The sequence below is a fragment of the Vanacampus margaritifer genome, chromosome 14, assembly GCF_051991255.1.
Source record: "Vanacampus margaritifer isolate UIUO_Vmar chromosome 14, RoL_Vmar_1.0, whole genome shotgun sequence".
Classification (NCBI taxonomy): Eukaryota; Metazoa; Chordata; class Actinopteri; order Syngnathiformes; family Syngnathidae; genus Vanacampus; species Vanacampus margaritifer.
The window spans coordinates 18,486,261-18,499,211 of NC_135445.1; the positions used below are offsets into that span (position 1 = coordinate 18,486,261).

The 12,951-nt window shown below is 37.2% G+C and overlaps 1 protein-coding gene across 3 annotated transcripts in view; it reads left to right on the forward strand.

Moving 5' to 3' along the window:
- c14h18orf54 (chromosome 14 C18orf54 homolog) overlaps positions 1-12,271 on the forward strand; it is a 28,507-nt gene extending 16,236 nt beyond the window's left edge. For 2 of the 3 annotated variants that reach the window (XM_077543023.1, XM_077543025.1), the window contains 12 exons: positions 2,345-2,512; positions 2,637-2,748; positions 2,823-2,886; positions 2,970-3,156; positions 4,519-4,604; positions 4,848-4,953; positions 5,035-5,127; positions 5,898-5,955; positions 6,052-6,109; positions 6,383-6,535; positions 10,348-10,400; positions 11,160-12,271. In XM_077543023.1, coding sequence (XP_077399149.1) covers positions 2,345-2,512; positions 2,637-2,748; positions 2,823-2,886; positions 2,970-3,156; positions 4,519-4,604; positions 4,848-4,953; positions 5,035-5,127; positions 5,898-5,955; positions 6,052-6,109; positions 6,383-6,535; positions 10,348-10,400; positions 11,160-11,343 — 1,322 coding nt within the window. In that variant the 3' untranslated portion in view covers positions 11,344-12,271. Of the gene's footprint in view, positions 1-2,344; positions 2,513-2,636; positions 2,749-2,822; positions 2,887-2,969; positions 3,157-4,518; positions 4,605-4,847; positions 4,954-5,034; positions 5,128-5,897; positions 5,956-6,051; positions 6,110-6,382; positions 6,536-10,347; positions 10,401-11,146 lie in introns of all 3 variants that reach the window. The other variant, XM_077543024.1, reaches the window with a different exon arrangement.
- Positions 12,272-12,951: the final 680 nt, after the last annotated feature.

Below are 12,951 nucleotides of genomic sequence, written 5' to 3' on the forward strand. Positions count from 1 at the left end.
TTTTTTCACACACGCAAGTTCAACGTTCTTCATCAAAGAGATTAGACATATTTCAGATTGCAACGGCGGGAAATAACCTTTTCCACAGCATTCATGCATCCAGTCGTGCAGTTCTTTCTTTATTTCACGTCTTTGTTTAGTAGGTAAAACTCCAATCGCGACTGCACATGCATTACCAACTTGTTTGATTAGCGTGATCCCGTCCAAATTCAACGGAAGTTCATTTGGGTCAAACCATTCTGTTTCGCGTTCGAATAGAGAATCCATGTTTCCTCTTAATTCTTAACTACCGTATTTTGTAGCTTATTATATTATATTGTAGATTATCATAGTTCAGTTGTATTAGTATTTAAAATGAAGTGACGTCTCACTTATAACAGAATTAGTCAACTGTTCTCGTCGCGGTCACTTTAAGATTTTACCGTGACGTCAGAGGTTCTTCACCGATCAGACGGCATACACACAACGGACAGACAAGACATGTCGCTTTGTACGACATATCAAAACATATAAAATCCGGATAACTGTTCTTGTCCCAGCTGAACAGTATTGTCTAAGAATTTTAATAACCGAATATTCCAAGACCCATCGACCGATCTTAAGGAGTTCCAAATATTCTTATGTCGGTCTGACTTCCATAAGTTGAGCAAATATCTCTTGTCTAAGAATATCAATAACCAATTATTCAACAGACCTAGCGATTGATCTTAAAACGGCATATTAAGTCCGTTTTATGTCAATCTGACTTCCATAAGTTGAGCAATATCTTGTCCCGATTACATAACAGCAGTTGTACTCTCTGCTGCGTCTATCCGCTGACTTTTATTTTATTCAAGGATCATTTCTAATTACCCAAGAATCTATCGCTTGTAAAAACAAAATGCTTTTCTTGTAAAGACAAAAATGCTTTTCAAGCTGACTTCCTCTCAACTTCAATACATATATATGGACTCCAAACCAATTATCCAAATATCTAACGCTTATAAAAACAAAAATGCTTTTTAAGCTGACTTCCTCTCAACTTCAACCCATATATGTGGACTTCAAACCACTTATCCAAACAACTTCAACACATATATATGGATTTCAAACCAATTATCCAAATATCTAACGCTTATAAAAACAAAATGCTTTTTAAGATGACTTCCCCATGCTTTTGCACTCAATTCAACGTGACAGCATCTTCATAAACATTGCTCGTCACCACATGTGTATTTTTCAAATACCGTAGGAAAATCCACAATCATGGACTCCATACAACCAAACAATTTAAACTTATACCTCTGTTCACACAAATCCCACCTTTGATTTAGTTATTTACAAAACGTATGGCGGCCGGAGCGGTCCGAAACAGAAAGAATTCCTTAAACGTGGATAATTACTCCACTTACCTCAGTTAATATGGCGCCAGGAATTCAAACCGTCCGCGAACGCCACAACCGTCAAACGTCTTTGCAGTCAGGTTGTCACCATCTGAAGAAGGTATATTAAAAATCCATACTTTTGCGTGTCCAATAAATCAAATTATGGGATAAGAAATGAACAGAGTTCCTGCGCAGGATGATTTATTCCGGAGATCTCCGTTACATCATTGAATCAAACTCCAACAGTTTCAGATCAATAATGCTACTCCTCTTTCGAAGAGCCCACACTTTATTACAATCAAATCGCAAGAACAGTGTCTCCAACACCGCCCCTCATGAATAAGTAAATGTGTTATATAATGGAAAAATACAGGTTGAAAAACAGAGTTCTCAGGACACAGATACAGCTGTATTCGTCTCTAGTCAAAATATACTTTCAAGGCAATTCTCAGTACTTTCTCCCATAACAAAATCTCACAAACAAGTTGAACTCAACAGCTCCTAATGTAACATAGTTATATGAGTGTGCGCTCTCTCTCACGAACAGAAATGTGTTTTCGCATAGAACGCTGAGAAGGAACTTTTTTAGACTAAACAATGGGTCCCACCTTAAGGTCAAATTATACTGAGTTCAAAACTACTTTACCTACTTCACATCTATAAAACATTTCCACATGGTTAATATAAAGAATTAAAATGTTAATAATGTATAACAATGGTTAATATATGAAATAAAGTATTAAAAATGTTATAATATCTTTCAGTAACGGCACAGTATCCTAATCCTGTGACTGTGAATTTTTGCCTATTTGTGCCATGTGATTGTCTGGCAATCAGTCCTGGTGTACCCTACCTTTCACCCAAAGTCACCTGGGTTAGATTCTAGCTCACCTACAACTTTCACTGAGGACCAGCAGTGTAGAAAATGGACGGATGGATTTTCCTGCACTATAAGGTCTGTTTTGTGTTTCTACTTGTAGATCTCAGGGAACATTTAACAGACAGAGAGATGGATTTCCTGACACTCCCAGTCAGTTCCCTCCGTCACTGCGACAACCGCGACAGACTTTCGATGACAACCGACGAACTGCTGTCTATCCCCCGTGATGGTTCCATGCCTGTCACCCACACAACTGCTTTCATCCAAGGTCAGTTATATTGTAATGTGTGTGTGGAACTTAAATTGTTGATGGATACCACAGTAATCATCAAATTATTATTTAGCAGTCGAACCTCAAGTGTGTTCCTTCTCTTGTTTGTTGGCCGGTTCAGGTCGCTTGTCTCAGTCTGTCACCTCTCAGGCCCGTATCTCATCCAAACCAGAGTATAAAGCAATGGAGATCATATCCCACCCACATTTAAGCAGGAATTGCAGCAGCTGCAGGTTCGAGCGCTTGTCCTTAATTATTACATTATGTGTATCATTTGGGATTTTGACAAATCTATATCATCCACCAGGTGCCATGAAGAACCTGAAGTTTCCACTTTGAAGCAAGATGTCCCCTTTGTCAGATGCTTAACAGTAATTGCCATTCACCGGTATCTTTGAGTCTTTTACTCTATTTTAAGAGCATAGTCTAATTTAAGATAATCTCCATCTCTAAGTGTGCACACAGAGCAGCGAGGTCAGAGCAGGCATTGCTGTCTTCGTCGTTCCGTTTACAATGCAAGTACAATGGGAACGAGGCAGACCTGGGCCACACTGGAATCAGCAGTGGGCCTGCCTGGATCCAGGATTGCGACCTTAACGACCCACTTCCCTCATCAAAGGTCTACTTTGGTGACAAGCTTGGTACAGCATAATTAACTGCAATCAATTTCAAACCTTATTTCTTCCTTCTTTTTGTCCTTATTAATGACCCCCCAAAACCTGAAGTTTTCCTACCTGGAAATTCAACAATATTAAAAATAATTGATATCTCAGCTCCTGAAGCAGATAGAAACATAATTTCAAAAACATTTCAGAGCTTACCTGTGGCGTTCACACGAACATAAGTTTATTATTATAAACCTTCTATCTCTGCATTTTTTTAAATCAACAAACAAATGGCGCATCTGCGGGTATATTTACCTTCAACGCTGGAGCGCAGTTGTAATAACCTCGGGGAATCAAGTGGTAATTATTCATTGTCCATTCCGTTACAAAGCCGTTTAAATTTTCAATATCCTCATTGTCTAACATATTTCTTAACAATATGCCACTGTCGGCTGGTTACACTGATTCGAAGTCCTTCAGCGCCGTCGTAAATCGTGTCATTTATATTATAACTCCCACGAATCTCTGTAAGCCATAAAAGTGCGAATAAAATTCCAGGATATGCTACAAGGCCCACGTCACCCTCTCGTGTATATTCTGATGCATTTTATCGGCTAAGAGCCCAAGAATTGGTCAAAACAAAACAAAATGACGTATCTACTCTCCCGGATTTAAAGGTTGAAGAGAAACGCATTTGCGTGCTCCCGGTTTTAATGAGTTAAAAGGGAAGTAACATTAACATGTTCTATGCAGCCCCACTGGTCCAAATATTGTATTCTGGTTAATATTGTGTCAGTGGAATAAGATAAGATAAGATAAGATAAGATCCACTGATTGTCACACCCAATATGAGTTAAGCAGCAAAATCCAGCCATTTTTATCCATGTCAGGGGGCGGCCATTTTGCCACTTGCTGTCGACTGAATGACATCAATGTTGCTCAGGTCTCAAGTAACAGCCAATCGCAGCTCAGCTTCAGAAAACAGGTGAGCTGTGATTGGTTGTTGCCTGAGCCCTGAACAACTACAGCAAGTGGCATTTTGGCCGCACCCTGAGATGGATAAAAATGGCTGGATTTTGCTTCATAACTTATTCTACAAATGTAATATTAATCAAAATGTCATGTTTAGACTAGTGAGGTCACATATACCATATTATTGTCAAGAAATGTTCAAGGTTGACTTCCACTTCAACTATTAATTCAACACTTTTTTTAGCTGACTTTCCAAATAATTCCTGCAACTGAATCTAAAACATATCACAATTATTTAATTTTCTCACCAGAATGCTTTTCTCTTCAGGAAAACGTATTAATTGTTGTACCGTGACTATTAGTAAATGATCTATTGTACAAACCCATTAGTCTCTTCCATGTTTTTGTCCTTTTTTACTCTTGAAGGTGTTGTTCCACCAGTAGGATCAATAACCAGAGTGCCCTCTTGGTTAGCAGAGACAAAGTGTGATCCTGGCAAGACACCTTACCAGGTAGAAGATCAAAATGCCTTTTCTTGATCAACTGCTTGGTTTGCAAATACTATTTATGTGTATGATGGAATTGATATCTTTTAACACTTAAGCATATGTGATCTCTTTAAGGAATAATAAAAACATTGCATGAATGGTGTAGAAAGCGCTAAAGAAGCTCAGTCCATTTACTTTTTTCACAAATTTAATAAAACAAATGCAATGTGTGTGTTTTTTTAAATTTGCTTACGTGTGAAAAATCAGGATGACACCCAGCAAAGTCTAAAAGATCTGAGGCTCCAGTTTGCTGAACAGATATCTTTGATCTCAGAGAGAAAAAGCTCAGACTTCGCAGAATCTCTCCTGAGAGGTAAATATTAGGAAATGATATAGTGAGACTAAAAGTACACATTGTCTGTGTTGACTCCTGTTTGTGTTCTCCTTTTGTCAGATAACCGGCTCGAGTCACTGATCCAGAAAGCGGATCAAGTGCTGAATTCACTATCGCAGAGTTTTGGAGCAGCACAAAGTCTTGCAGATTCAGGTAAGATTAGTGGATTGTATTCCTTCGTTCTCATTAACTGCAATGTCCCTAAGTAGCAAATCTTCAAACTCAGATTATTAGGTTATGTTTACTCATTTAAAGTGCCTGAGACATGAGACAAAATCATCCTAAAATATTTTCAAGAAAGTGGAGTGCAAAGTACAAATAATATGATTCAATTATATTTTGGTGAAAGTGTGATGAAAAGGCCTCGTAAAAATGAGATATTTTCGTGAATTTCGCAATCCGTGACAGCTGACTATCAACAACCCCTTTTTTGACCGTGCGTGCGTGACATCATTGGATTATGGCGTTGTCTTCACTCTGAAGATGGCAATGACGAGCTTTCAGTAAATTGGTCGCTCTGTTTTTATTGTTTAATTGAAGCAGTCTCACAGTACACGGCCTCGATGCGCTGTGGCTTTGGCTGGAGGTTCTGGAAGCCGAGGCTTTCTTGATGCTTGCTGTCAGCTCTTTGTTTTTGGCTCTGGTGGCCCTCATTTTCCTCTTGATAATACTGTATTACCAAGAGGAAAATGAGTGCCAAATAAATTTAAAAATTAGATAAATCATCCGGTTTGGCTGGTGATCGCTCCGCTGGGAAGATTTTCAGCACGTAATTAAAAAATCACGAAATAGTTGGTTAATATTTAATTTGAGGAACTGTTCATTTTGGCGTGTATATTATATTGTTTAATACAACATATTAAAATTTGTCCCTCAGCATCCCAGACACTTATCATTTTCATATGCATGTTTTTTTTATATAGAATTTAATAGTGAAGAAATGAAGCTCTGTTCGACTTCTCAAGGTCCCCTGCTCTCTATGTAAGATTGCCTGCATTCACACGTTTGCTGTTATTTACTTTCATTGATTAACAATAGATACTGTCCTGTATCTCTAATTGTTGCTTGATGATGCAGAGACTCGAATGGAGCAGCAGAGGTCATCACCGGGGCTTTGACAGAGGAAACCAAGCAGGTAGAGCTGATTCCAATGCTTGTCCACCTTGGAAAACCCTCACATCAGGCATTTTCAGTGGTTTGTGAGAGTTAAGATAACAGAGGCTTTGTTGGAGAACCACACTATACTGTAGTTAATAAAATGTAAAGGAATAATTAAAAAACCCTTTGGAACAATATCTAAGTATTTCTAGAAAGAAATGTAGTCTCTAGTTTGTTGTTATTGTTAGATTTAGTGTTTGATATTGTCTTGTAATATTCCTCTCCATATACTGCTTCCTCCTCATCTCAGGATTACAGTCATGATAGTAGCAGCATTTGTAAGCAGCCTGGTCCATTGGAGGCTCTGAAACAAATGATGTTTAGACTGCAGGCTGTGGAAGCGGAGCTTCAACGTCAACAGCATCTACCAATTCCTCCAACTTGCACTCAAAAAACCCAAAGGGTATGTCATTTGTTTACGCTCCCTATATAGACCAAAATTGTTCAAATTGCATACAGCATTATAAAGCAGCCTTTTCATTGTCTTTTGAATCTCAAAATTACTCAAAGCTTGTACTGCACAAACATGAACAACAACTTTTTGCACAGATATCCATGCTAGCCTAATACACACATTTGTGCTGGTCGATTAAGATGATAGCCTTTTAACCTGATAAAGCAGAGGTGGGCAATCTCGATCCTCGAGGGCCGGAGTCCTGCAGGTTTTGGAGGTTTCTCACTTCCAACACAAGATGATTCCAATCAACAGGATCATTATCAGGCTTATGCAGAGCATGCTGATGAGCTAATCATATATCAGCTGTGTTGGAGAAGGGGAACATCCAAAACCTGCAGGACTTCGGCCCTCGATACCCACCTCTGTGATAAAGCCTGAACCATGAAATATATTATACAATTCTGATTATTTGTAAATAGAGTATTTTAGTCTTTTGAAGAAAAAAAAAAGAAAATCAACTTCCATATGACTCTTGACTTGTCATATTTGATACATTCGGTCACAATGCTTTAAATTCATACATTTATAACTGTCAAAAATATAATAATAAACCTATTTCCCAAAATCCGAAACAACAATTCCCACTATTACAGCTTTTGCCCATTGCTTGTATACTATAGACACATGCTTAAACCAAAGAAACCTTTAGTTGCTGTCACGATACCTTAAACAAAGTATGACTGTACCTTAAACAAAAGTACACTTTAGTTGCAATTCTGTAACACACTTGCTCCTTTTTGCAACATACTTGCTCCTTCACACTACAGTCGTGGCCAAAGGTTTTGAGAATGACACAAATATAAATTTTCACAAAATCTACTGCCTTTGAATGTACTCCAGAATGTTATGCACAGTGATCAGATGAATTGAAATTATTTGCTAATTCCCTATTTGCCATTTATCGGGTCATCAAGAACTTCAAGGAGAGAGGTTTAATTGCTGTGAGGAAGGCCTCAGAGCGCCCAAGAAAGTCCAGCAAACGCCAGGACTTTTTCCTAAAATGGATTCAGTTGCGGGATCAGGTCACCACCAATGTGGAGCTTGCTCAGGAATGGCAGCAAGCAAGTGTGAGTGCATCTGCACGCACAGTGAGGCGAAGACTTTTGGTGGATGGCCTGGTGTCAAGAAGGGCAGCAAAGAAGCCACTTCTCTCCAAGAAAATCTTCAGGGACAGACTGATATTCTGCAAAAGGTACAGGGATTGGACCGCTGAGGACTGGGGTAAAGTAATTTTTTCTGATGAATCCCTTTTCCGATTGTTTGGGGCATCTGGAAAAATGCTTGTCTGGAGAAGAAAAGGTGAGCTCTACCATCAGTCCTGTGTCATGCCAACAGTAAAGCATCCTGAGACCATTAATGTGTGGGGTTGCTTCTCAACCAAGGGACTGGGATCACTCACAATTTTGCCTAAAAACACAGCCATGAAAAAAGAATGGTACCAAAACATCCTCCGAGAGAAACTTCTCCCAACCATCCATAAACAGTTTAGTGACGAACAATTCCTTTTCCAGCATGATGGAGCACCTTGCCACCTTGTGAAATTATTGTAATTATACTTCAGCATATCATAGTAACATCTAACAAAAAGATCTAAAAACATTGAAGCAGCAAACTTTGTGAAAAACAATACTTTGTCATTCTCAAAACTTTTGGCCACGACTGTATACACTATTTCATACATAAGACACTTGGTTCGAAAATGAAATCGAAGGGCACCATTGGGAAAGCACATCTATTCAAAATATAACACAAATTGTTTAATTGTAAATACATAGATACACACATGAAAACACTTGCTTACAAAATTGAACACCGATCAGCCCGCTACAAAAAAGTACTTAATTAAGCCTTTTTGAGAAGTTTGCAAGCATGGACCACAATGATACATTCAGCAAGCTAGAGGGGGTACCTGTGTGTTGGGATGGAGTGGTTCTCTATACTTTGTGAGTGTTGAGTAAAGTATTTACATATATATACGTATATATATATATATATATATATATATATATATATAAAGGGCAATTGTGCACGTGCTGGGACAGCGTGAGGAAAATATTGTATTGTGTGCCACCATTAATTTTCAAGGGCTACTGCACCATCATGCCAAACTGGGTCCTTTCAATGCACAACACATAATCACATTTCTAGATGCATTTCATGATTCAGTGATACAGGATAGACCAGAGGTTTATTGTTGTCTGGGATAATGTTAGTTTCTAACGGGCTGCTTTGATCCAGAAATGGTTCACCAACATTGATCAATATGAGGTTGTGTACTTGCCCCCTTAGTCACCATTTCTAAATCTTATAGAATAATCACCATTTCTAAATCTTATAGAATAACTTTCTGCTTGGAGATGGCATGTATATGACCACATGCCCGTCCGTATGCCTCTTCTGCAGGCAATGGAACGGGCCTGTGGAGACATTAAGGGTAAGGTCAATCCAAGGATGGATTTGGGACACAAGGGGATATTTTCCCCATTGTTTAACTAGAGAAGACATTGATTGTGATGTTGATGAGATCCTGTGGCCACACCCCAACAGACGTCATGATCCATAAGCCCACTTGCACACAGTTGTGTTTTTCTGTGTTTGCAGTGAAGTTTCTATTTTTCTTTAACTCCACTGGAAAAGACACTACTGGAAAGTAATGATTTTGTATAGAGTATTTCAGCTTTTGGTTGTGAAAAAGTGCCTTCTTTGGAAGTGAATTTTAAAAAGTGAAAAAAGACTGCTTTGTTTCATATAAAGTAGACTAGTGTGGTGCTGCTGACCTGAGAATGTGTTCATATGATGCAAGTGGGTATCATTTTGTCATCAGAATGACATTTTGACAAAGGATTGTTAGGTTTGATAGCAGAGTTTCAATTTGGCATAGACGTGAATGGTTTATTTCCCTATATTGTGTCTTATATTAGTTTTGACACAGTGAGCCAAATTATGCAAAATGTGTTCAAGCAATGGGCAAAAACGTATACATATTGGTGTCTCTCTTTTCGCAATTGGGTCGATCTTGCAAGGTCGCTGGAAAAGCCATCACCTGGGTGATACTGCCCTCTAATGGATTTTCCATGCAATGCATGTGTGTCAGATCATATACATCAGGGTTTTAATGGGGGGAAAAAATTATACTCAAAGAGAGGGCTCAAAATGTCTTGTATTTAATATGATGCGTTTGGCTCTATAGGGTTAAAGTAGCGGATAAGGGCTTGCCATGACAATTTCAAAGACACTATTCACATTATAGCAAGCCAGTGTACCATTGAAAATGATTATTTTGATACAATTGCTATGCACCGACACAATAGCGCCTCTTGCTCTCTTGCTTCTAATGAGATCCAATACAAGATCTGTGTTGTGCCTTGAAGGGAGGTTGGTAGTTCACAGCATACAAGATGTACCATTATTGCAAATTTTGTTTGACACAGAAAGGTGTTAACTGAGCAATACTGAGAGCTGCCTGTAAAAAAAACAAAAACTAAAAATGGTTACCTCATGTAGGTACAATTGGGCTCAATTGTTTGTATGATACATCTTAATAAACTGTTAAACAAATACTTCTCTGACAGTACCACTCAAAAATAAGCATTATAATCACACTTTTAAGATATAGCTTGTATTGGATCTCATTCGAGTGTAGGGATGATAATGTGATTGGTTGGTATATTTTGTTGCTTTAGTGTGATTTCCTAAAAAGACAAAAGCAGACCTTGTTTCTTAACCACTCAGTATTCCATTGTATATTTGTATTGCAGAGGCCTAAAAGTGAAGCAGAACAGGGTTTATCTGGTGCACCATCACTACAAAGGTGAATATGGCAATCATAATTCCCACATTGAGTCATTAGATAAAATAATAATAATTTTCAAAAAAATATTGCTGATTAACATTCCCTTCATATCAAAATGGCAGATTTGGATCTGCAATATTATAATGAATAAAATGTCATTTGTTTTCAAGGCATTGTAAACATATGATAACTTATTTTGGTAACACGCTTTTCCTATAGAAAAGCTTTTCTAGTAGTTGTAAGCGATGGCCTGATAGTCGAGTTGTGTGTGTGTCTGTGATCATGTGTTTCTACTTCTATAACAGCATGGCAGCGCTACTGTAACATTTTGTGTAGTGTTAAATGTGCATCTGCTGTTCCAGACTGCTCTAAGTCTACTGAAAACTTAATACTGTGTTTAGTAGTAAAAAAATTCCACTTTCTTATACAAACTTCTCTAACAAGTTGAATTATTGTGTCCAGTTAATTTGCCTTATGGTCTAATTATAGAGCCTTTTTCATTTCAATCACTCTCCTAGCCATGGCTTTGCAAATATCATGAGCCATTTAGCAATCACTGATCTTTAGCTTTTAGTACCACATTTTAATTTCAGTACACACATGCAATGCTACAAATTCTGTTCAGCTAACTGCACGTTAAAATGAAAAAACTCAAAAATGTTAATTGTTCCCTTTCCATAAAATTAATGAGCTGATACACATTGTATGTAACTGATTAAAAATGCAATTATAACCATTGTAAATCAATTAATTTAAAAACATAGTTTCCACTCCCAGGGCTCTGCATCACCTCAATCGTCTGAAGCTGCTGTTGGAGGACCCAAGAGAAAAATATGAGGAAGAGGAGAAGGATGTAGATGAAGGACGCTACTCTTCTTCTTCTGCCGACAGACTCATGTCTTCAGCAGGATTTCCATTACATATGAAAGTCCTGTTAGAAAGAGATATTTCTAGTCAGTGACAGCATTCATGGAGGGTTCAGTACATGAAAAACATACATAAACAGTATATTAAATGTGTATTAAAGTGACAAAAAAAACATAAGTCTGTAAATGGAATATTAGTATTTATTCCAAGTTATCATTTACGCTGAAGTGATTTATTTCAATGCACTGTAAAGGGGAGGAAGGAAATGTTGCTTTTTTTTAACCAAGAAAAATAATAATTTTGTATGCTGTATGTAAATTGCATTTTACAGCTGAGTGATGAAATGCTAAAAGCCTTTTTTTTTTAATTCTATAATCCTATGGTTCTAGAAGTCTTCATGGTTTCATTAATGCAAGCTGCTGTAACGTCATGCATGATGTTTTTTCAGTTAGACACAAGTTATATTGGATTGAAGTACAGAAGTTTTTTTTATTATTATTATGATTAAATGACACACAGTGCTGCTAACAGCTCCGTATAGAGCCTCTTTAGAGCGCCGAAAGTTTTTCTAACCCAAATATATTCTCAAATCAGAGTGAGTAAAGCCTTGTGACTTAAATTCTAAAGGTACAAGTGTATGTATTGTTTGTAACCTTGGTGATTCAAATCATCGTGTGTTCTTAAAATGATTGAGATGCGTATATTCAAATGTACGTTTTGTATTTTGTGTGTGTTTATAGCTTGAATTATCTGAAGAAATACAGCAACGCAAGTCAAAGTCAGATACATCAGAAAGCTACGGTTTGCATAGTGTCATCATCACAGACACAAATTTCTCATAGGGCCCAAGCAGCGACGCAAACCATCGCATTTTTGCGGGACTTAAACATGTCCGAAAACTCACCAAACTTTCCACATTCTTCCAGCCCGGCGAAAAATTTTATGTTATGAAGTTGCCATTACAACATGGCTCTATAGCGCCCCCAGTGTGGAAAAATATAAACCAATCCCAGCAGGTTTGACCAAGGACTATGATTATTGGCAGGCATGTGTAGCACTCTGAGACGCACATAAATAAAGTTGGTGAAATATCCTAAATCCTAATATCCTAGCCATATCCTAAAATGTACAGGAAGTTAGCTATGTATTTTTGACTGTCCATCCAAGTCATACTTTTTCCCATGGTGGTAAAAAAAAAAAGTAACTTGTACCTGAAGGAATTTTTTTTTAAATTTGTATTTGTAAAAGTCGTGATTTGTACCTGGGTGGGGGGGAAAGAAAAATTGCACCTTAAAAAAAAAAAAGTATCGGTAAAAATTTACATAGGCATATATATATACACATACATAGGCATATATATATACACATACATATGCATATATATATATATATATATATATATATATATATATATATATATACATGCATACATATATATATATATGTGTGTGTGTGTATATATATGTGTGTATGTATGTATATATGTACGTATGTGTATATATATACGTATGTATGTATATATATATACGTATGTGTGTATATATATACGTATGTATGTATGTATATATATATATATATACGTATGTATGTATATATACACGTATGCATGTATGTATATATATACGTATGTATATATATACGTATGTATGTATATATACGTATGTATACGTATGTATATACACATGTATGTATATATATATAC